General features: G+C 41.4%; 1 protein-coding gene across 6 annotated transcripts; it reads left to right on the top strand.

Moving 5' to 3' along the window:
• The first annotated feature begins 62 nt into the window (after nucleotides 1–62).
• mid1 (midline 1) lies at nucleotides 63–24,194 on the top strand. 6 transcript variants are annotated; one of them, XM_029530256.1, is made up of 11 exons: nucleotides 63–176; nucleotides 13,779–14,500; nucleotides 16,286–16,345; nucleotides 18,860–18,955; nucleotides 19,710–19,817; nucleotides 20,722–20,870; nucleotides 20,962–21,089; nucleotides 21,676–21,819; nucleotides 22,422–22,583; nucleotides 22,688–22,895; nucleotides 23,188–24,194. In XM_029530256.1, the coding sequence occupies exons 2-11, from the start codon at nucleotides 13,835–13,837 to the stop codon at nucleotides 23,534–23,536; spliced, it is 2,070 nt and encodes a 689-aa protein (XP_029386116.1). In that variant the 5' UTR covers nucleotides 63–176; nucleotides 13,779–13,834; the 3' UTR covers nucleotides 23,537–24,194. The 6 variants fall into 6 exon arrangements, with proteins under 6 accessions (XP_029386116.1, XP_029386118.1, XP_029386117.1 ...); XM_029530258.1 differs by lacking the exon at nucleotides 63–176 and adding an exon at nucleotides 3,729–3,835; XM_029530257.1 differs by lacking the exon at nucleotides 63–176 and adding an exon at nucleotides 7,897–8,092.
• The last annotated feature ends 749 nt before the right edge of the window (nucleotides 24,195–24,943 follow it).

Genomic DNA, 24,943 nt, shown 5'->3' with positions numbered 1-24,943 from the left:
TGTGTGTACACACCCCTGATGAAGGGAGTGTACATGCAGACAGAACACCTTCAACCTCCTGTCTCCTGTCTTTTACCTTGGGGAAAGTACCAGCTGCCTAACAGACGTGCTCTGTGATAGCTGAGCACTTATTCACTGAGGGGAGGCAGTTAGACACTGCAGCAATGGGGAAGCAGGTAAGAAATGAGAAAAAGCATTTAGTGGCATTGGATTTGCGGAGTCTAATTAGTGCGTGGTCTTAAATTTTGAAACAAACTTCTGACCTGCACTTTTGTGTTAGGTCAAAACACTGCATCTGAATTAAGCCCAATAAAATTTCTGCCGCTGTTGAAGTCTTCTGGAATTGGATTTTTAATAGTTCTATTGTAATAGCTACACATCATTAACTTCACATTATGTGCTGGATGCTGATTTCTCTGACTCTACATACTCCAGTGTAGTACTAAATGCACAGAGGCCTGGAGGCACGGGGCTGCACAACCAGGTATTTAGAAAAAGTGGTGCTTTGTTTTAAGCACCACAGTGAAGAGCTGTTGGTTGTTTGTGATTCTTAGTAAGACAGTGTTAATTTAGAGGGGGAGCCAGATGTGATGTTTTAACAGCGGGTTCAGTCTTGTTTCTACATGCAACGTGTCTGCTGACATTTAAAATATCAACTTCCTCATGAAACAAGTGCACGTTATAGAACAGGCTAAATATGCATGAGCATGCTGGGAACGATTTCTTGCACCTCCATATTTTTCAGGTTTTGTTTTACAGGATAGTTTAAGATTTCCAGTGAGCAGCATTGCTCTCCTTACTTGTGCGGGTGAGAACTAAACCAATGTTATGTTGTTTTAAGAGAGAACAGCATGCATAATTGTGCCAAATAACTGTGGATAGGGGACTCTGGCAAATTCATTTTGGTTTTCAATACTTTCCCTCATGCACGCATCTGGTTCTGCTATTGCACTGAAATGCCTCCACTTTCAAGGGGCTGAAACTTCAGTTTTGTCTTGGTATGAATCTTTTCTGAATTATATTAATCTGACCAATCTTTTTCTTATTATGAACAGGCCAGGGGAAGATGGTCCATTTGAATGTAACATTATCATCCCCCTCGATCTCTGGTGATTTTTTTTTTTCCCCCTTAATCTGTTTTGTAAATTTCACTCTTTCTCTCATGATGAAGCTCATTTCTGTTAAAAGTGCCTCCACCAGGTCACCAGTACCAGCTCCATTAGCAGCTGTGAAATCTCCTGGCCTTCGTGTTGTGACACGGTGTGAGATAACCCTGGTTCATTCTCAGTGTAAGAGCCAATACCGTTACAAGGAAATGTGGTGTCGTCCTTTTTATATATATATATATATATAGAGAGAGATATGTGTGTGTGTGTGTATGGGGGGGGGCTCACCACTCTGTAGGACCAAAGAATACTCCTTTATCAGCGATGCCTCTGCTGGGAATAACAAATGTTTAATCCATTTTAAACTCCAGAGAATGTGCTTTGCAGGCCAAGGTTGAGGAATTTGTCCTACACTGTCTTGAAGGAATGCTTTGTTGACATGTAGATGGAGTGTAAGTGAGGGAAATTTTCTACGGCCACACCGGGCCAGGCAGAAAACTGATCAGTTTGACTGTCTTTTAACCTTTAGATCATCTGCAGCACCGCACAGACAGGCTTCCTCTATCTATAGACCTTACACGCTGGTGGATATCACTTGACAGCACGAACTAAAACAGTTACAACACTGTTAGAAGTGGCTCATCCTGAGCGGAGCGTGTTTTGAAAACATCCCCTCAGCCCGGATGCAGCCGACCCAGATCCCAACAGCTGGGCTCCTGCCTTTGGCTCTGACAGTCTCCTTGGACACATGAACACAGCACACCACAACAGATGTTCAGACCTCCTCCAGCAATTCTTGGTGTAGGAGGCATGAGCTTAGTGCTATAGTGTCTCATTTTCTCTGAATAAAGGAGAACGGGACAGTGTAGGTCTTAAGTTTTTTGAGTTAAAAGTGTCACTCTTATACCTGTCTGTGCTAAATCGATAGTATCGTTTAAATACAACAGCAGCTTGAACTAAAAAAAAAAAAAAAAAAAAAAAAAGCATGGATTTGGGGGCTAGGTTTTGGGTGGAGTTACTGGATGCCAGGGCGGCACAGTGGTTCACTAATGCCATATTTGAAGTGCTGTTGATGTGAGATTCTTGATAAAGATGTGACACTCGTTCAGATCTCCCAGAAGCTGGAAGCAATTACAGACTTCTCCAAGCAGCAAAGAATGTAGCAGGCAGGCGTTCACCGCACCCTTTCGAAAGGATACTTTTTTTGGAGGAAGGGGGAAAAAAAAAAAACCCAAACAAAACAAGACTTTCAGTCTGTTAGACTGTGGTATGGACTGAACATAACGCATGACCTTTCATTTCCAAAGCGCCTTCGCTGTTTAAGTTCAATGAGAGATCAGCAGACAGTACAGTCGTCTATTGTGTTGTGTATAGCTGCTTTTTATGGAAATGAATGATTAGAAAGTTTCCTTTGGCCTTTATTTCTATTTTTTTATTTATTTATTTTTTTTCTGCTAGAAGATTGAAGTTGCTGTTAATCGCTCCGCGAGGGCTGGCAGTAAACCACTTTACACTTGTACGGGATAATCGTGCATCACTTTAATCACTACCAAAGTGTTTCTTCATTTGATCCTGTGCCAACAAGGCTGCAGCACACTCAGAGGGAAAGAATCAGTTCCAGGTCAATACCCGCTGCAGTCCTATATGTCCTGCCAGCTAATCATAAAGCCCCGCAAACGCATAGGGACGCCGGCTGATGTGACGCGATGTGTCCAGCAACTGTTTTGCACGCTGCGGTTTCCACCCAAGATACATCTAACAGCTTTAACAATGAAAAGAGGGAGATTGAACTACCTAACCCAGTAACGCCTCAGTCTAAAACTAAAAATAAAGTGATTTGTGTGCTACAACTTCACATTTGACTGTGTATTGCTTAGTTATGGCCAAGTGAGCCTTGGAAAGAGTCATTAAAATCTTGAACCTTTGCCAGGAATCGGGGCCGGGCACGCTTTCATCTTATTGTTTATTGGCAAAGTGAGGAGTGGTTGTTTTGTGCTGTCCTAGTTGGGAGAACAATTATTGCTGCTTGGATTGGGGTTTTCCCTCAAAAAGACAATCTTCACGCCAAAACATGTGCTAACTCAATTAGGCAGCTGTGCTCAGACTTTAATTACTGCCATTTCGGAGCTCTTCATAGCAAACATGACATGATAAAGTAATTTTGTTTTGCGCTGCTTTGCGCGTGTATGTGGTTTGATGACTGCTTCTTTTGAGGATGTATAGAGTTGTGTGTTAAATGCAGCGATGCAGCACAGCCCTGGAGACTGATCCCATCTGGTCGGGGCCTGCTTGTTTAGCCAGAAACTCATCAAAATACGGTCCCCAAGGTTTATGCAACCCTCCCCACCACCAACCCCCATTTGACTCTCCATTTGTTACCTCTTTGTCTTCTTGCTAAGAGGGTGGGGAGCCAGGGGGCAAGAGCTCAACCTCAGGAGGGAGGAGGCGGATGGACCCCAGCATTAATGGAGACTGTACCCGTGAAATGGCCCAGTGGAAGTGACGCTTCCTGGGCATGTTTTACGCTTGCGTGAACATATGGCTGGGGTTGGGTGCAGGGTGGGGAGCTGGAGAAATGAGGGAGGGAGTGTGGAAGGAGATTTGGCCAGGATGCTACTGTATGTTTTGTTTAGTCTCTCATCCATGTGCGACTGAAAAAGAAAGCTACGACGTCAGTGGGAGTTGCACCTTATTGCTGCGTTTTGGAGGATCACACTGCCTAACAGCATGTAAGTCTCACCTATTACTTCATTTCTTGCCGCCTTATCCAGTGAGAGGTCGAGTTTGATTTGCTTCAGTTAGGAAACCTGGTGAAGTTGTTTTGATCATATGTGGTCAGTCCTGCTGCTCATCAACAATGTTCCTTTGTACTCTCTTTTTCTGTGGAATGTGGTTTTGAAAAACTTCAAATACAAATTAATTTTAGGATTCCTTTGTTCTGTATAAAATGACTTTGCACTTGCTACCGGCTAAGCACCAAGGTTAAGCTTAACCTTATAACATGAAGATATAACTTACAAATATCTGCTGCTGGTCCCTGAGAGAAATCCTGTTTCTTTTCCCACCATTAAAGTTTATATAATATCATATTTCACAGCCTTTTTTTGTTCCAAATTCTTATCTATTCCTTCAGCAGAGGGGTTTTTCTGGGGCCTTTTCAGGTCTTTTTCCAATTAATACAGCTTGATGTGAGAGCCACTACCCAGTGAACTGCCTCAGGCAGCAAATGGCCTTATGTAATAGGGATGAATATTCATGTGTTGTGAATAATCATTTTTGGCAGTGCAGTTAGTTGATAAGGGAATATATCTGTAGTAATAATATAAGATATATTCAGGAAGTAATTTAGCTTGAATTAAACCAAGAAATTCTACATCTTGGTTATGTTATTCTAATACACAAACATAAAATGTAATTATTATCATCAGCATCCCAACGTCTTGACTGGATTAAATTTTTCTTTGAGTAATATTTTAGATTTCTCAAATGACACAGTTTCTTATCTGTTAAAATTCAGAGAGTATGACATTGTGGATATCAGATTTTTGGATGGCAACAAGGCATCATTTTCTTTTCTTCCTTTCTTTTTTTTCTTTTTTTTAAGTTTCCTAACAGTCCAATTGTTGTTTTGTGCATTTTCCAGACTAAAAGCCACAGAAACTTGATGTGCATTAGTCTGGATGGAGGATCGAGCTGTGTTTCTAGGGGGTGAGATGGGGACAGTTGCTGAAACCACAACCCAGACAAGTTTTCTTTGTGGAAATTGCTAAAACAGAAGAAGAATTTTTTCCATTTCATGTTTATTACGCTTCAGACAAGGGCGTGATCCCGGATTGATTTCATGAGTAGTGCTTTGCCTCAAATGTCGGTGTGTCTGCACAGTCTAGGCAAATGTCATGAGCTTTGTGACATTTTATTTGAGTGAAATGCTGCTCGACGTGAAACTCATTTATTCACTGACAGTTTATGGATAACTCGTGTTCTTTGGCCTTGGGTAGCACCAGTACCACTTTCTTGCAGATCTCCTTGCTGTTGTAAATTATTTTGTAATTATTTGGCGTACAGTTGATGAGTGTTGCGAGAATAATGTGGCTTTGCTGTCTCTGTGTTCTACATGGGAAACTGATTTGCACTGTGCTGTTTACAAATCCATTAGTGTGTTGGTAAAGTGTGCAGAACGAGCCAATTAAAGGAGTCACACTGGAAGTCATGCTTAATTTGTGTGCTGTCTTCTCTTTGCTCGTCAGCCTGAGAGTTTAGTCGTGGTAACTGGGAGCAGTGTGACCCCTCTCAGGTCCCACTAACAATGTCTTCACACATTTCTTTTCCGACCAGAATGCAGCAGACTTTAGATTGGCATGGGACGTTGAGAGGAACTGGAGAGTGACAGACAGGACTAGGCTTGACTGAGAAACAAACAAGCTGTGAAGAGAGAGCTGAAGGTTTGCCAGTGAAAAGATTAGAGTGGCATCTCGCTCAAGTGCCAAGATTCATCTATGCTTTTGCCGCACTGTCATGGCAACAGAAGCTTTATGCTTTCCTCCCAGTCCCCCCACTAAGTGTCCAGACTGTACCAAAGAGACTTTTAAAGAGCTACTGATTATTCACGATTGATCCCAACATTTACCTACATTTCATGTACAGCATAATGTTTTCTTGTATTCAGCTCTGTAAAACGGGCATTTGCCATCTCAGCTTTGATTACTCATTCCCATGGTTCCACTTTCTTTTGAACGACATGCAAATGAGCGCAACTGCATAAAAGTCCCTTATAAGCGTGCATGTAACCTCAGCTGAGCATCTCTGCAGGCCCATCCATCCCAGCGCTCCAATTTGTCATGCACGGCACCTCTGTTCCCCGGTGGCCAATCAGGAATGGCTCCTTGGTGAATAAAAGCCCCCCCACCCCTTACCACCTCATCATCAGATGTGATTGACAGCCTCCCACAAGAAAAAGGGGGGTTATTTGCCTCCTTACGTTCTCATGGGACTAAGTTAATGATCCCAGCCAACAAAATAATACAAAGAGGGAAAAGCCTGAGAAGTCGGCGCCTGGTTGAACCATTTGGAGCTGTTTTGGCTTCCTTAAGAGAGGATTAGAGAAGAAGAAGCTGTGTGAAGAGAATTTCAGAGATAGCGGTGAGACAGACAAAGCAGCAGAGCTCAGACTGAGAGTAGGAGCTAAAGGGACGGTTCTGAGGGAAGCTGGTGTTTTCAGAAAAATCTCTTCCTGGGCTTTATTTCTATATACATCTGTCACCCGGACCATGGACTGTCTGGCTGACTGACTAACAGACTACGAGGTAAGGGATAATATGCGTTTCCAGTGAGTGAAATGTCAAAACCTCCTTTAAATCTCTTTTCGACTTTAAAGTTAAGGTTTTAGAAAGTTTTGATCTGCTGAATATAATGTATGTCCTTTGAAATGTTTCCAATGGATGTTGGATTTGCAAGTGAACAGCACAAGAAAAAGGCAACATTTTGGTTTCAGTTTTCTGCAAAAATAAATACGGCTTCATTTCCATTCCACGCTGCACACCGTGTACCTGCTGTTATCAGTTAACTTTTGCTGGGTGTCGTGCAATTACACAGATGTTAATGTAATTATCTGCTTCAACAATAGAATAGAAATCCTTTTCCTTGCTCTCACCTTTCTGTTTATACTTTATTGAACCTGGCAAGATTCCTATTAACCCAAATCAATCCGAGTGTGATGTCCTGTGGCTTTACCACTTGATATAACATTTGATCTACACATTGATAATGTGAACAAAACACTGATTTAAAAGGCGGCTGAGGTTAACCTCAGGTGACTTCAGACCCCAAACGTCAACCGTAAAGGGCGGGCAGGCTCTTTGATCCAGGGCTGGAGAAATTGATCGTACTTTATCAAACAGCATCACTGCTTGGTTGCCCACGTGTCAGCCAGCACATGTTCGGGAACATTTTCCATGCTGCTAAAGACTGGTGAGCAGATGCCAATAATGAGAGATGACTTTCAACGCTATTTAAATCAGTTGTCGCGCACACGTTGCATTCCTGTGTTTTTTCCCAAAACAGAGAATGCGTGTACATTGAAAAACCGAATAGTGTGACCTCTTTGACGAATATGGTTGCTTTAGTATTTGAGTAACTCAAGCTGTCTTTGGATGTATATTGGCATTTTTGGACGCTTTTTGCGTGGGCAAAACAGACTTGTCTGGGAATCTACCTCCATTTATCAGAGGTTGCATTTGGATCAGGCCATTGACAAATGGCCCCTTGTGTCCTTTGTGGCAAGTATAACCATCATTGATTCCCATGTTTGCTTCTGCACTAATTCATTTGGCTGTATTGAATCTCGCCTTGAGCGTCAGACATATTTCCAACCGCAATAATCCAGAATTACATGATGTTGATGAGAAATGCGAAAGTGGAGCAGCCTGAGAGTGATTGATATTTCTTGTGACTGTAATCTTCCGACTTATGCAAATAACCAAAGAGGATGCATTCTTGGTGCACTGGTTGGCTTAGTTTTGTTTTGTTTTGGATTTTTTTATTTTTATTTTTTTTTTGTAGTGTGCACTGCAGATCTTTAGATGATGTCTATTTGAGGATGACCCCCCCCCACCCCCCCCTGCCAAAAAAAGCTTTGTTTAGAGTAAGTTAGAGTAATAGCCACCACTCCACATTCAGTGATCGACCAAACCAGCAGTAGTCCTGCCCCTTACATATGATTGGCTAATGCAACAATTTGCAGCCCACTGTGTCTAGATGGGATAGGTACAGTTCTCAGGCAGAAGAGAGAAAAGGCTGGAAAGTTTCGATCCTGCTGCTGATTTTCACTGGCTTTGGAGAACAGGGTTTAGAGGGTCAGAAACTCATTGAGAGCTCAAAGTTCTGACCACTGCAGTGGGTAGACTGTACAGATCCTCCAACATCAACACTGTCTGACTGAAGGTGGCTTTTTCCTCTCCTGCCTGTATATGGATATAATCATGTGGCGGGTAAGTCAGAGAGTAATTCTTGATTCACTCTGTATTTTATGTTACTGTGCATCCATGTTTTGCTGGCAAAACATTGAGTCACCATAAATTTCCAGGTCCCCAGGCAGTGCTATGTGCAAGTGCTGATGTTGTTTGGCCTTGTTGTGTTCACAGAATCCTTAATGTTCTCAACTGTGGATAATACTTGAGGGATGAGATGACTAAGTGAGAGGGCTAGGGGGAGTTTTGTGACCAAAAAAAAAAAAAAAAAACCCCAATACATCAGTGAGGGAGGGGGAGAGAGCGAGAGAGTAGGAGTAGCTTTGCAATGTAAAAGCAGCAACTCGGTATATGTACTGGGAATTAATGCAATGGACCTTGCAGTATTATTCATGGCTCAACAAGCGATCTTTCCTTTCCCTTGTTCCGACATAAAAGTTTTTTTTTTTTTTTTAACCTCTACTTAAAGTTAAAGGTAACCACTGGAAGACCAGGAGTGATAAAACCAGCCTTTCATCCATCCAGCAACTAAAATACCACTTATTCCAATGATAAGATAAAAAAAAAAAAAAAAGATAGCAATTTCTCCCATGCAACATTCATATTTGCTCTGGCAATTCTTCTGGACACAGTTTGTGAAATGGTCTTTATGGTGTCTTGTTTACTTGAAGATAATGAAGAGGAAAACTGGATGATTGCATGTGGCTCAGCGCTCTCCCTTATTAATAAGTAACTTATCTCATTCCTGTGAGGAGGAATGTCAGACATCTTCTACCGAGTGCACTGCTTCAGATTACATCAAGATATTACCACAGTCACCATAGAAACAGAGTGTGGAACTCTTCATAAAGAACCATTGCAATGTTTACAAGGTCAGAGAAAATGACTTGGAAGGTACATTGGAGATGACTACGGTTACATCTAGCATTTAGCTGCTTGCAAGTTTGAAAAAAAAAAAAAAAAGATTTAAAATATAATAAAATAAAAATGAAATATCACTAGAAATCACTAGAAACCCCCTCTGAATAAATGCTTTGGCTGCATTTTAGACATCGGCCACATGGTGTCACTCTTTGAGTGTTTCCTCAGCAATAAAACCATTTTTCTTTGTGTGGTGTTCAAAAAATGTGCTTATGGACACAAAAAGCAGGGCGCACCAACGGGCAGAAAACTGGGTTGCGTCCGCCTGTGTGAACTTCAACAAAACACCCGCTCCTCGGCCTCGTGAGGCTCTTCCTCAGTCCGGACTTCTGAGCAGCACCATGCTTAGGTCACTCTGTGTGCACTTCCTGTGGTTGTGGAAAGGATGCAGTGTTTGCCTCCCCCCCCCCACTCCTCCTCCTCCGCCTCCTGATGATGCCACCTGCCAAGCCGCAGAGGGGAAATGGTTTTGGTGCAACTTCTGACGCTGACCATGATGACCTTTGGGTCTACAGCACCGGCAGTAAACACAGAGGTGGAAGGCAAAATGAAAAACTTAGCTGACCTTGTATCCAGCTCTTAGTCTGAGGCACAACATTAGCTACAATATGAAGCTTCATTATATCACTCAGGTAAGAGAAAGTCATGCCTCGCAACCTCTCGTAGGTCAATCATTGACGCCTCTTGTTTTCTTTGCAGGTTAATGTGAGTTGACAGTAGTTTTCCATTTGAGAGCACAGCAGGGACTTCTGACACTGCCATTACTTTCCTTCTAATCCCATCTGACAGATGACTTCTACACTCAGTCACCCACATCTTTAGATTTGTAATTAACTTTCCCTCCTTAATGATTTAAATAACAATAATGGATGTCGGCCAGGGCCAGGACACATAAGGCTAATCTCGGTAATGTGCGTGCGGTTGCAGATCAGGTAGATTTGTCAGTCTAATCAGCTGGCTTGTGCTGCTACAGCTGTAAATCACATTAGGCTCGAGTGCTCCACCGCTGAACTGGCTGCTTTAGGGCACAGCAACAGGCCACACATTGGTCACAGTTATGCTTTGGAGACAGGATTACCGATAAATATGTTAGGTGTCTGCCCCAGGAAAAAAGACAAAGAGCAATCACACTCTCTCAGTCTCTGAATACATGGTTCAGAGCATCATTAAGGGTGATAAAAGACCATAACCAAAAGGATCAGAAAGTGCTTAAGTGGGAAAAGTCTTCCTATTTGAGACATGTAATTGTTTCATCTCTAAATGACCCTTTATTTCCTCATCAAAGAAAGCTCCAAATGTTAGCTTAGTACTCAAGTTCATGGATTGACACGGTAAAATGCCTCTCATTACTTGTATTTGCTGGCGCTCAGCGTTAAAATGCAGTGACTGTTCATCAAACTATTTGCCCCCAGCAAACGCATATCTGCATGTGGCTATGCCATTCTGTTTTTGCAATATGACGCTATGTTTTACGTTAGATTTTTGTTGCTATATGCCATCATATAGCATGCCATCTTCAGGCTGTTTGTTGTAGCTGGGTGAATGAATCTACAGATCAACGAGTTGTTTTTGTAGTTGCTGAATACGAGAATAGAGATACTGAAACAGAACACTGCTATTGAAGTATGTAAAGAACCCCCCCCCCCAAAAAAAAAGAAAAAAAACTGCTTAAACTTAACTAGCCTTTCCTCTCATGAATCTCCTCCTCACACTCCTTACATTTTCCCATACACTTCCCAGACACAGTCTTTTCCTGTTTAAATGTGTAAGACTGACATATAATGGGAGCAGATGTTTGATGTTAATTTGATGTCCCAATTGAATGAAGATTTTCAATGAGTCCCGCCTGCTGATCTCATGATACAACCTTTTTATCCCAGTCGGTGATGAAAGTGAGGGCACTAGCAGGAAGAATGCCTGCCACATTCTCATGCACATCTCCCAAGCAATGTATCTCACACCCGTCGTTTTATTTGAACTTTAGCAGGTCTTTAATGTTTACAGTGTGTCTCTGCATCTCAGAGAGGACAGCCGCTCTGGGGACTCCTTTGAATGACAGGAGGATTCAAATGGAGCACAGTGGGGGTGTGTCTGGAAGCAGAGGCACATGGTAAGCAGATGGCACTTTGGGAGATTCCCGCGTGAGGGCCAACTGGGACGGACTTGGATGTGGCAGACCATGTTGTATAGTGTCTGTCTTCATTTTCCGTCTCGTCAGTCTGGTTGCTTCATGTCATAAGTGTCAGGAGGTTGAATGGAGATTTAATTAGACAAGTAGAATTTTACTCAGCAGCTCTATTTATATTGTTTTCACCAGTGGCAGTCATTTTATTTGATAGGTATGGAGGGCCACACCACAGACGGCACTGTAATTCACTCCCCACCACTCTATATTGGAGGCTGAGGGAATCCTAGGATTCTGTCCCATGTTGCAGATGGGTCCTGATGCCTCTCATCGCTGATTGTGTCTTCAGCCTTTCTCTTCGAATCTCTAGTGGCACAGCCAAGAAAAGTTCCAGTCTCGAGCATTGTGCTGCTGGATTCAGAGGGATGGCCACATAAGGAAATGTGAAACTGATCTTGATGCTTTGAATTTCTGAATAGGCAGGGCTGCTAAGAGGACACTAACCTGACTGTGAGGACATTACCTTGGGCTCTCTGTACAGTCCTGAACATTTCTCTCTCTCTCTCTCTCTCTCTCTCTCTCTCTCTCTCTCTCTCTCTCTCTCTCTCTCTCTCTCCCCCTCTCTCCCTCCCACTGTTGTCCGCTCTCTGTCTTCTTCCAGTACTGGCCAGCGCTCCAGCTGTAGGTGGAGCTGGCTTTCCTGGAATTGTCGGGCAACTTTTCCTGTTGTGCTTGCTACCTCTTGCTCAATATCTTGCTTAATGACAGCTCTGCTGCAGGATTACTGGGGCTGCGAAGACTCATGCCATCTGGACGCCCCTCCCTACAGCATGCTGGGGTTTATGGCCGGAGCGTTTGTTGGCATAAATATATTTTCATGATTCAGCTCAGAAGTTTTCCTTCAGCAGAAATGTCTCGACTGTGCAAAGTGGGGCGAAATCCATTGGTGGGTAAAGTAAACTCTGTATGAATGGCAGATATTTCAGGAGTGTGAAGTTTACTTGGGGCTGCTTTGCAGTGGTGCTTTTCCACAGTGTTATTTTACAAGCTTTTTTGCAACTTTGGGAGTATCTTTTACCACAGGTGGTGACATCAGAGGACAACCATCTTTGCATTGTGTTTGTCATACACGGCTCTGTTTTCACATTGTATTTAGGGCAGCCTGGTTGAACTGACAGCTTAACCTGTTTGACTAGACTTGTGCAAATACAAGAGCTAGTGTGTTTAGCTGATAGCTTTGCTCAAACTGATGTGATTTTGTCTCATATCACGGAGTGAAAACATATCAAAGAAAAGTCAATATGTCTACTGTGTAATTCTTGTGTCACCGCTTGATTTTGGGATTAATCAATCTGGAATTATTCACCACAACCATAAAGTGGTTATTAAATTATAAAACTCTGTGATAAAATCAACACCAAAAGGTTTCCTGTTTCATTAAGTTGATTAAGACTGAGAGGATTTAAAAAGTCGTCTTTGATCCTCTACAATAACATTTGCACTTTGCCACTTGATGTCTCCAGAACAAAATAGCAGAGGCGCAAGGGCCCGGAGATACATCACAGTCACTGGAGACAAGTGCAACAATCGCCTCTTGTTTTGTACAGTGCAGTAGGATAGAGTGTCTGTGAGGATTTGAATAGAATGGAAAGAACAAACGCAGGTCTGTAACTCAGAGGTAATTGGTGTATCCTCACGATTTCAAAGGGCTACTTGTGTCTGACTGTCCTGATAATGAGCTTTTGCCTTCTTCACACATAATGAGTGGAGGTAGAGAGTTCACATAGGAAGACGCTGTGAGCACAGTATGCCCGCTTGCAGCTGGGGTGTCTGACTGGTTAGGAACAAAGGCTCAGTGTCTGTGATAGTGTGGAGCCCCAGCCATCAACAAGCAGGCCAATAGACTTCTGCTTGGCTGAGCTGTCAGTCCTCACTGGCCTGCTGGCCCACAGGCTACAGTATGGAGAGGAACACATGGGGACAGGCTGCACTATTCCTGTGCCAATCAAAAATAGGCTGTTGCATTCTTTATGTAGAAGCTTCAGACAAATCCAGCTCATATAGTCACAATATATGCAAACACATGTTTTTGAGTCTTTGCTCGTCTGCTCGCTTTACTGCTACAGTTTGCTTCATTTCCATAATCGGATATGTGCAACAAGTATTTACATAACATTTATATTCATATTTCACATTCGATTTGCAATGCAAGTGAAATGACTCAAGAAAGAGAGGAATAATTTTGGTTTTATTTTCATAGGGACTTGATAATACAGACAGAATATGCGTGATGTTTATTTTATTCAGATTTTTTTAAGGAGGCTGTTTGTCTAAACCAGGACATTATGGCTGCGAATTCAATCATTTTCTCAGGTCAGTCAGGATTCCTGCAGCTTTTTTGGTCAACCAATGGTTCAGAATCCAAAAATGTTGAATTTAGCATCATGTCAGGTGAACAGATGCAGAAAGTCCTCACAACTGAGAAGCTGAAACAATAAAATGTTTTGTATATTTGCTTTACAAATAGTCATATTTGATTATGATATTGTTTATTATATATTCTGTGATTAGTTGGATACGCTTCAGCTCTTCTAAATATGAGACCAACTGAAGTCCAACTCTTAACTAGCTGGGTTTTCTGATTCATTGCTGTCCTTACAGATAGCTGATCAGCTTCCCTGGATTTCGCAGACAACCCCTCTTTGTTTTGCCTGAAGATGGAAACACTGGAGTCGGAGCTGACCTGCCCAATCTGTCTGGAGCTCTTTGAGGACCCGCTGCTTTTGCCCTGCGCTCACAGCCTTTGTTTCAACTGTGCCCATCGTATCCTGGTCTCCCACTGCACCCCCAGTGAGCCGATTCAGTCCATCAGTGCCTTCCAGTGCCCAACCTGTCGCTATGTCATCACCCTCAACCAGAGGGGCCTAGAGGGACTCAAACGCAACGTGACATTACAGAACATCATTGACCGCTATCAGAAAGCTTCTCTAAGTGGCCCTAACTCTCCAAACGAGACCCGGCGTGAGCGAGCTGCCCCTGACAATAAAGCCATGACATCTCCCAGTGACCGGGTGCAGTGTCAGTTCTGTGAGCAGGACCCTCCGCAGGACGCTGTGAAGACCTGCGTAACATGCGAGGTGTCATACTGTGACGAATGTCTAAAGGCCACTCACCCCAACAAGAAGCCCTTCACGGGCCACCGTCTAATCGAACCCTTACTGGATTCCCATCTGCGAGGGCTAATGTGTCTGGAGCATGAGGATGAGAAGGTCAACATGTACTGTGTGACAGATGAACAATTGATCTGTGCGTTGTGCAAATTGGTTGGCCGACACAGAGACCACCAAGTGGCGGCCCTGAGTGACCGATATGACAAACTTAAGGTAAGAAATGAGGAAAGTTCAAGAATCTATGATACACTGCGAAATTTGAACCTCACGTAAACCACTCATTGCAGCTAATTCAATATCATGGTATGACAGACACAGGACCAGTAATTGTGTCATATTTGTATTTCTTTTTGGTAGTTATAAAAATGCTTTTGAGCTGCTGGATTGTAGTCATGCAGTCCTGGGTACAGACAAGTATATCATAATTCACAAGCAAATTATAAAAACAGATTTTATTTGGAACTGTAATTTGTAACAGCATACGTGTTATGCTTTCTATTATCATTTGATTTTCCTTATCATGCTTTTCACTGGATACTGTGATATAAAATCTGATTTATAAGAAACAAAAAGTTAATGCAATTCTAAAAATGCAAATCAAACCCATCTGTGAAAATCATTTAACAAATAATGCAAATGTGAAACCTGATGTTCCTTGCATGTAAAAATAACTTAAAACATAAATGGCAAGTAAGCACGATCTTTTATCATATTTATTGTAGCATATGAATGAAATAACACCACAAAATGAAACGAATAATGTTTGGATCCGGTGACAAAAGCTGATATAGTTTATTCCTCTGTTCCATAGACCTCCATTGTTGTGTAAGACCACATAAATGAGTCACATCATTACGATGGATGACACATTCCTTTATTACAATGAAAATGGAGAATGGAGTTTATTTTGAGTCAATCCCACATAAGCCTTCCTTCTACCATAAATACTCATTAGCATGCCAAACCCGCAACTGAAAATATTCCCCAGCGATTGCACAATTTACTCCTGCTTGAGTTGTGTTTGCTACAAACTAGAGCACTCGACCGTATCATAATCAGAAAATATATATTTGCAACATGTTAGAGATACATAAATTCAGTATAGTTAATAGGCTTTGTTCTTTTCATGAGATTTGTTGACCACAGTAAAAATACTGAATTTACTTTAGCCTGCCTCAGCCTTTGTGACCAACCCTATCATAGGACACGTCTTTGCAGTGAAAATATACTTTCTGGATAGAAAAAACAGTAAAGCGAGTTGAAAGCTTTCTTTCACTTCACCGGGCTTAAACGTAATGTGGCATCCAATACAAGAAACTGCTTTCACAGTTTTAGGTGGAGTGGTGCAGTTCACTTTCAGCAGACGGGCTGACATCAATAAGACATGAGAAGCATAAAAAGGTGGCTCTGGATGCCTTCCATTAGAGATCTCAACTTGAACTTCGATTAGTATTTTAACAGCATAGTTGCTCTTTGCTGTTACCACCATCTTGATGGGATCATTTTATAGGCGCTCCAAGGCAATCATGTGGTGGAGTTTCATTCTGACATGAAACAGCAATTTAGCCACAGACAAGTGAGCAAGGCGCTGGCTTTCAAATCATGGAAATATCTACATTTTTTATTTGGGAACAAAAAAAAAAGCAATTCTTTAACTCGGCTGGTTCAAGCTCTTCAGTCCAATCAAAGTTTGCTCCAGTTTGTCCTAAAGTCTATTTGGAGTGTTGCATGGAATACACTGCATGAACTAAAAACAGAGGTCTTCCTTTTCTTTTTCTTTTTTTTTCCACAAACCCTCACAGCATGACTCACAAAAGGAAGGTTTACTGTATCACAACTAACACTCACAAAATCCTTTTGTGCCTGTTCCTCTGTTTCACAATGCTTGGCCTCGGTGGGACCGGGATGCAAACAATCTTTTTGCAATATTTTGGCAAGATAGTTCGGTGGACCAGTCTTAACATGTTTCCTTTGTCTGATCATGCTGTCATTGTGCAGAAATCTTCTGGCCGCTTTCTCTGTGTGGGGCGTGATCATTCACACCAGGAGACAGACCAGGTGATCAGCATCATTTCTTTAATTACACACTTAGGGACAGATTCATTTGTTTCCTTTTTCAAGGAATGAGTGAACTGGGAGTGAAATTCATTTTGCACTTAATGCAAATGATGAGCCAAATAGTAATAGATATTGTAGCCTTCCTGGTTCTTTAGTTGGCAGTTAGCAGTCTGTATAATAATACTACATTGAATTATTGCAATCCTTTTTTTAACAAGCACATTCTTCCAGTGGTAAAAGAAAGTAGAATATGGGATTGAAATGAATGGAGTTCTTTCTCCTTTATCGTCACATATCCTTTTCTAGCTATAATCGTCTCTCTCTGCCTTATGATAGCTCTAATTGCTTGCTTTGATATCATTTTTACAGTGGGGTTTATTCTACTAATCCGCGCTTTCTTGTTGACCACATATATCATCCAGTCAGTTGCATTGTTAGAAGCCTCTAGTGACAGAGGACACGGCACTTCCCATCTGAAATCATTTTTTTTTCCCTCATGGCGTGCAGGGCAGGACCCAGGTGGCGTGCAGCTGAGCTGATTCATAGTTGTTGGTTTTTCCAAACACATGTTTACAGCCACACTGCCTCAAATCTCTCTGAAATTCTCACAAAGACATAATGTGGCATTATAAAGGTGCCTGTCTGTGTCTGCATGCATGATGCAATCGATTTTCCAATCTAGCTTTTGGCATTGTATGACATGACCCTGGTGTTTTTCAAGTCAGAGGAGTTGCCAAAGAAAATCCCAACATGCACTGGGCAAAAAAAAAAAAAATTCTCATTGCATGTTCAGGAAAAATACCTGGGTTGAACATTTTTTATACATTCACAAGCAATTTTAAGTTTGAATTGCCTTTTGAAAGGCTGAGAGAGTTGAAATATCAGAAAAAGCACTGAAAACATCAGGAATGGAATTCTAACAACCTAAGTTAGTCAGAATAATAAATCTTTTGAAGGTTGTAAAGTTGTAAATACATCAGCAATATTTGTATAAAACAGGCTGCAGAGCACAGAGAGTCCATTTATGCTTGATATTAGCACAAATTACGCTTAAAGTCCCTTCAGACACATTCTAAACCGCAGATATGTGTCTGGACCGCTGGTGTTCACAGGATAAGGGGACGACCTTTTACATTGGATAAAATTTCTAATGTTGACACAGGATAAACCTCCAGGTCCTGACAGTGACCTGTCAGGACTGAAAGAGGAAGGAAGGGAGACTGGCCAAAGCAAAGGTGTGGGACCAGAAGCACTCACATACAAAAGGAAACCGCGATTCTTTCCTTTCATCAGCTTTAAATGATTTTAGGAGAGAGACTTCCATTAGTGAGAGCTGTCTAAACACGTGAAAAGTATAAATGTTGCAGAAAGAGTCCATTGAGGAACCCCCACAACACCAGAGTAAGAGTTGGAACACATTTTGTCTCTTGCATTCTTTGTCTTAAGTACTTGTTCCTCCCTTTCTTTATACAGCTTTATTCCTGTGATACTAGTCATATAAAAACAGGGAAACATTGGATACTTTAATGCTCTGATGCTCCTTCGTCCATATTCAGCATCAGTTTGTTCAATATGTCGTATTTCCCTCACGTCACCTTTACCTCCATCTGCGATGGCTTTCATCGTGTTCTCATCCATATAAATAAATCATTTTGTGAGAGCAGTAAAATAAGACCTGCACTATTTTAGTTGATGGTGACGCACACAGCTTGTAAAATCTCATTGTTAGACATCTGAGCTCAAAAAAGGTCTCCCAACTCTTTGTGTCAAGCTGTGGACATTTGCAGGACAGGACATTTTTTGAAGGAAAACGTTTTATAAAATTTGTACATTCAACAAATAGTGATGAAATAAATGTAAAATCCTATCACATATGTTATCAAACATTCCAATGATAGATCGAAATCAGCATCTCCTTTATAAGGTATCAAACAATAGTAATCATCATCATTTTAGTGTGCGAATTAAAACAATCAATTTCAGAGTTTGATAGAATATTCTTGTCTGTTTTCACTTTTAGTTTTTGAAAGTTAAATCTTTAACGCGCGCTTATCTTTTATTTAAAATAAATATACTTACAATAATGTCCATATCAAAAGAGATTTTGCACCACCACAGCACACGGTCGCTGCCTGGTTACAGTAAGAGATTAAGTTTGGAACATAAGCCTTTGATCTGAGTCAGTGATTAACACAGGCTGGGTTTAGTTGTCCAAATCACTGGCAGATGCTCTGCTAAGCTCCATGGCCTCAGCAGGCTGCATGATGGGCTCTCTGGCACACGGGGAGGACTGTGATGAGGGGTAGAAGTGAGGGCCCCATACACAAATTGGCCAGTCATATCCAGTGGCAGCCTTGTGTGTCACCTTCTGTGCTGGTTGCAGATATGGCCCCTTATGTTCCCATTCACCTAACTCTCCTTCCGACTAAGTTTCAGCTGTTTACAGTTGATGCTCGGGGGTTTGGGGGGGGAGTAGTGTGTAATGAAATATTCCTTTTAAATTTTGTTTTGCAGCAAGCCTTGGATTCCAACCTCAGCAGTCTCATCAAGAGGACCAGTGAGTTGGAAAGTCTGATGGGCAAACTTATCCAGACCTGCCAACACGTAGAGGTGAGGTTGTTTATCTGTTCCCCTTCAGGTCTGTGTATGTCTGTGTGTGTGTGTGTGTGTGTGTGTGCGTGTGTCGAGGGCTCTTAGCTTCTGTGGCATTTCATGGGCAACAACTCATTAAATTATAAATACCGTGATGAATCACCATCATTGGCGTGCCTTTTCATCATGTCAACAAGATTAAGTGTTCATTAGTCTATAGATGAAGAATTTCTTTAATGTTTCTTGCATTTTTGATGCTAATTGAGTATTTTCACATCAAGTGTGGGTCAAAAATTTACTCATAAACTGAAATAAGTAAAAAGATAGTATTCGTTTTTTAAGGCCTATCGATTGAAGGAGGCTCATGATATATGGAAGCAATTGTATTAAATAAACGCTGCTTCACCTCACGGTCCCATTAGTTTCTGACCTTGGTTGACACAGGTCATTTACCTAATTAAATTTGGTCCGATAGCTCATTATTTGTTCACTACCATGGCTGTGATCATGCATGTGCTTGCTTTGAAAGTCACACTGACCAAGGTCAGCTTATGGCAACTGTGGATGCCCAACACGAGAAATGAAATGATATGAATTAGACTCTAATGTGTTTTTTTCCTGCCACATCAGGATTTCATAAAATTGACTTTGCTGCTACTAATGTGTGCTATAATGACTCTAATCTTCGATTTGTGTAGTACAACATTAAGGAATTAATTAGACTTCTGGTATTGATTGTCTGTTATCTACACTTACTGTGCATCGTGTTTAGGTAAATGCATCCCGACAGGAAAACAAGCTGCTTGAGGAGTGCGAACTGCTGATTAATATCATACAGCAACGGAGACAAATCATAGCCACCAAGATAAAGGAGGGGAAGGTACTGTTTATCATCCTCTGTGTCTTGATAACCTTTGTTTGTTTATCAGCTTGCATGTCCAGATAATTAGCTCCCCACACAGTTAATGGGATAACTTACAGCTGAGCGCCTCAAGAGGCTGCCACACTAATTCAACAGTAACACACTGTTGTTGGGTAAAACCTTGTCACTCTGTTAAAAGCAAGGGCAAGCAAAAAAAAAAAAAAAAATCAATATCATCCCTTCTTCCAAACAAGCACGGTACAAGTGTTGTTGAAAGTTGCAACTCTTTTTTTCAAAACGAAGATGATTTCCGTAAGTGACATACGCCCTGATGAGCTGCCTCACTGAAATACTCAATAAACTGCAGAATTTGTTTGGTCAGTGTATTGTAGCAGCTCTTGAACAGTGTCTAAACCTTTAATGCAAATTTCCTATCAGTTTCCTTTTCCCCTTGTTAGATGGCTTTAGAGAGCCAGTGGCACGTTGTGCCGTGTTCAGTGTCAGCCCCACTGTGACTTAAGATCAGCCCCACTTCCTGCAATGACTGTCTCTGGAGGAAGACATTTTCCTTCCTCACTTCATGCCTCATGTTGAATTGTGTAGGTTCGGTCTGCCAGAGAGGCACCGTGGGGGGATGCAAGGTTTTGTTTAGTGTATCCCTCCCTTTATCCCTCTGCTCTGAGGGATGTTCCATAAACACATCTCTTGCACCGGCGTGACTTTTAGAACATTGTTCCACAACTGAATAATCAAGTTGTCAAAAGTGCAAATCAGATTTTTTTCCCCTGAAAGGATTTTCCAATTTATGAGGTAAAATCAAATCTACCATCTGGTAGGCTGGTGCCTCATGTGGCAGGTCATGGAGTTGGTTGGTTTAGTTACCGAGCTCTTCATATATCAACATGTCCGATTTTCTGCCCAGTCTGTACGACTGAGGAAGCTAGCCCAACAGATCGCCAGCTGCAAACAGTGCATCGAGAGGTCCTCCTCCCTCATCTCGCAGGCCGACCAAACCCTCAAGGAGACGGACCACGCTCGCTTCCTTCAGACTGCCAAAAGTATCTGCGAGAGGTGAGGGAATAGTGACAAGCAGAAGATTGACACTACGAGGTGTATAAAGTTGTCACAAATGTCTTACATGCTGTCTTTTTTTAAATGACAGAGTATCCATGGCAACGGCATCATCTCAAATCCTGTTACCAGAAATTAATCTGAATGACACTTTTGATAGTTTTGCATTGGACTTCACAAGGGAAAAGAAAATGCTAGAAAGCTTGGATTACCTCACAGGTGAGTGGTGTTGGAGTTTAAGGGTAACGGTAGCACACAATATTTTATTGTTCGGCAGGAAATCTATCTGTGAATTAATATAATCTTGCTGTTATGGATGGGTTTCGGGTTCCTATATCCAAACAGTGCACTAATTATCCCCACCTTAGCTTTTGATTATAGATTTGCACAGTTTTTTGGCATGGAGAGAAACACAAAGTTTATATTTAAACTTTAAAAGTAGCTGTTAACAAGGGACTAAAAAAAAAAAACAAAAAAAAAGAGGCAAGACTGCAATTAAGATTTATTTTCTCCTGAATGAAACAGGTTCGTGCTTAACACCTGCTGTAAAGTGTGAAGTTAACTGTATGGGGGCTGCAGTTATAATAGCTGGAGGAACTGCCATTGTGCTTTATCATACCAGCCAGGGTAAAAAGAAAAAACCCAACAAAACATAAAAGGATGGCGCTGTTTATCACCAATGGTCTCTGCAACATGTTGCAAGTTTTACCTTTGTCATTTTTACCTTTTTGTTGGAATAACAGTATAGAATGAGCTTTTATTCACATCCTATAACCCATTTTGTCTTTTGTTTTTGCAATTGCAGCTCCAAATCCGCCAGCGATCCGTGAGGAATTGTGTACAGCCTCATATGACACCATCACAGTCCACTGGACATCGGATGACGAGTTCTCTGTTGTGTCGTATGAACTTCAGTATGCCATCTTCACCAGCCAATCCAACGTTGTCAGTAAGTCTACACTCAGCTCTCTGGTGAAAGAAAAGTATGTTTGTGGTGGAAAACATGAAAATTACAGAGGGATTTGAAAAGGATTTCAGCAGAAGGATTTAAATAGTTTGCCGACTTTGTTACAATATCCAAACATAATCGTGAATAGAAGAAGCAGCAGAGGAGAGCTCTGTCCTCCTGGTTGGTATATGTAATGACATGTTACTGAAATATAGTGTTTCTTTAGCAGTGTCTGTATGGAAAAAAATAGCTCAATAGCTCAGTCCCACTAGATTTGCCTGCAAATGTGCATCATAAGTTTGACTGGATCTCCGAGTTGAAAATAAGCAGCAGGCTCATCGAACTGATTGCTCTACCGAGGTCACGACATGTTTGATTAACTAATTTATTCTCATCTGACTCAGTGTTTGAGCACATGTGGATGATTGGTAATGCAACTACATTTGATGAGTCAAGCTATAAGCTACAGTGAAATGCTGCAAACAATTCTACACTTTTTTTTTTTTTTATTTCTAACTTTGAATGATGCGTTAATGTATGAGAGTTGATGCCTTTGGTTTTCTCTTTATCAGTGACTCTTACTCTCTGTCTAAACCTTTCAGGTTTATGTAACTCTGCTGATAGCTGGATGATTGTACCAAACATCAAGCAAAATCACTACACGGTGCATGGACTCCAGTGTGGCACAAAGTACATTTTCATAGTGAAAGCCATAAATCAGGCCGGAAACCGCAGCAGTGAACCTGGGAAACTCAAGACAAACAGTATGTCAATTTCAGCAACTATATAAAGTTTAGTCCAAAGTATCTCTAATTGCCTCCCATCCCCAAAAATAAAAAAAAATTGTCTTATTTTTTTTTTTTTAAAGGCCAGCCATTCAAGTTGGACCCCAAATCAGCTCATCGGAAGTTGAGGGTGTCTCATGACAACCTGACAGTGGAGAGAGATGAGACATCATCCAAGAAGAGCCACAGTCAGGACCGCTTCTCCAGCCACAGCAGCTACGGCGTCACAGGAAACGTCTACATCGACAGTGGCCGCCACTACTGGGAGGCGCTGATAGGAGGAAGCACATGGTAAAAACAATTATGGGATGTGTGATAACACCCATTGGCTACATTCCAGTGAGATTCGGTACGGCCATTCATGTTTTTCACAGAATGAATTGTATAAAATTTTGTGGTCCACCGACTTTCCATCTACCGCCATCATCAGGTCAAAAAGAAAAAAAGAAAACAACACAACTGTGTCTAAATACAGTCTTACAAAGCCTCTGGTGTTAGGATCATAGTTGCACTTGTATGGATAGTGTTTCAGATTTGCAATTGAAAATAAATATTTCCTTTTTACTTTTCGCTGACTATGCAGGTTTGCCATTGGCATTGCGTACAAGTCAGCACCAAAACATGAGTGGATTGGCAAAAACTCTGCCTCGTGGGTACTGTCTCGCTGCAACAACTCGTGGGTGGTGCGACACAACAGCAAAGAGATGCCCATTGAACCCTCTCCCCACCTGCGCCGTCTGGGGATATTGTTGGACTACGACTCTGGATCTCTGTCTTTCTACGATGCTGTCGGCTCTCAGCACTTGTATACATTTGACATTGCCTTCGCTCAGCCAGTTTGCCCCGTGTTCAATGTGTGGAACCGGTGCTTAACAATCCTCACAGGACTGCCCATCCCAGACCACTTAGAGGGAACAGATTACAACAATTGACCAAGCCGGTCCTGCGGGATTTTTTCTTACCCCCTCCCCCCTAAAAAAGACCAGACTGAATTGATGTCCCTGGTGTATATTCCTAATCAAGCCAATGTTGAAAATGATGATTGGAATTATTTAAGAAATTTGTTACAACTACCTGTAATTTTATTTCTTTGCTTTGCACGTTCATGTACATTATTCAGCTGGATGGTTTAAAGGGTTTCATTATAGTTTTAACTTCATGGAGCTATTTTCAAACCGGATCCAGATATTTTCTAAGTTCATGTTACACACTTATACATTCCTGTTGTTAAGGGCAATGACAAATCTTTCAGCTTCAAGCAGACTCTGAAGAAAATGTCTGTGAAAGGCTATATTGTATCGCCAGAATTTGAAAGATGAAAAATTCATAGCACTTTGAGAGGTCAAAGTCATCAATTGCACCATAACAAATGTTTGCTTGGTTGTTTTCTTGTTTTTTTTTTTAAGAAACATGCACTTGAATAGATGAGATAACAGTAGATAACAAGTTTCACATATTTAAATTTGAAACCAGTCAAGTCATTTATTGAATGCAAATGCTCTAGTACAGTTAAGACATATTTAATTTTCTCAGCTTCCATGTTTAATTTCTCTCTGACAAGATCTAATAAAAGAGACTTCTTTGATCTGATGTGTGACTTGCCCTCCTCGTTTTAAACCTTCAGTGCATGCTAAGGATGTGCCCCAGTAAGATGATGATTTATTACATTGTGCACTTGTTTACACTCATTTACGCTAGTTCTCTCGTTAAAGGCTTGAACAAGCTCTCACAGGGTGAAAAGAAAGGAAAACACCACCACCACAGTGAAAAGTGTCAGTCTCGCTTTACAGGACTCACTCTGACCCACACTCGGAGCCAAAATACAACTTCTGACAAGATTTGCTCTGACATCTCTTTTTGTGTTGGAGTAATGTGGCTTGAATTCTGCAGCGTCTCCTTTCACTGAAGGAGATGAGCAAAGAAAGGAAGAAAAAAGAGATTCTGAACTCTGTGTGACCTCCCAGAGAAACCGTGCAGACAGAGCTGTAATATGTGAACACCAATGCCACCAGGATCGCGGTGGATTTGGAGACACTTATATTTTGGTGTATAAAGAGAAACTTGAAGCCATCTGTGTCTATGATGAAATCTATACTCGGTATTGGTACTATAAAAAGATAATGTTATAAAGCATTAAAACTGTTATAGTATTAACACTTTAATGTGTTAAGTCATAATGAAGAGAATAGCTGCACCAGTTAGTAAATATCATTAAATTGATAAAAATCCCAGAAAACCGCAGAAGCATGCAGTGTAAAAAAAAAAACAAAAAAACAAAAACACATTTTCCTATATAATTTTATCACATTAAGGGCATGCTGCAGGAAATGTATAAAAGA

Source organism: Echeneis naucrates, chromosome 21 (genome assembly GCF_900963305.1).
Source record: "Echeneis naucrates chromosome 21, fEcheNa1.1, whole genome shotgun sequence".
Taxonomy (NCBI): Eukaryota; Metazoa; Chordata; class Actinopteri; order Carangiformes; family Echeneidae; genus Echeneis; species Echeneis naucrates.
This window is presented reverse-complemented; position numbering and strand designations above follow the sequence as displayed.

Coding starts and splice junctions, on each gene's coding strand:
- mid1 (XM_029530260.1), top strand. CDS start 13,835: ATGGAAACACTGGAGTCGGAGCTGACCTGCCCAATCTGTCTGGAGCTC. Junction 20,871..20,961: donor GCCAAAAGTATCTGCGAGAG/GTGAGGGAATAG, acceptor TTTAAATGACAG/AGTATCCATGGCAACGGCAT. Junction 21,090..21,675: donor AAGCTTGGATTACCTCACAG/GTGAGTGGTGTT, acceptor TTGCAATTGCAG/CTCCAAATCCGCCAGCGATC.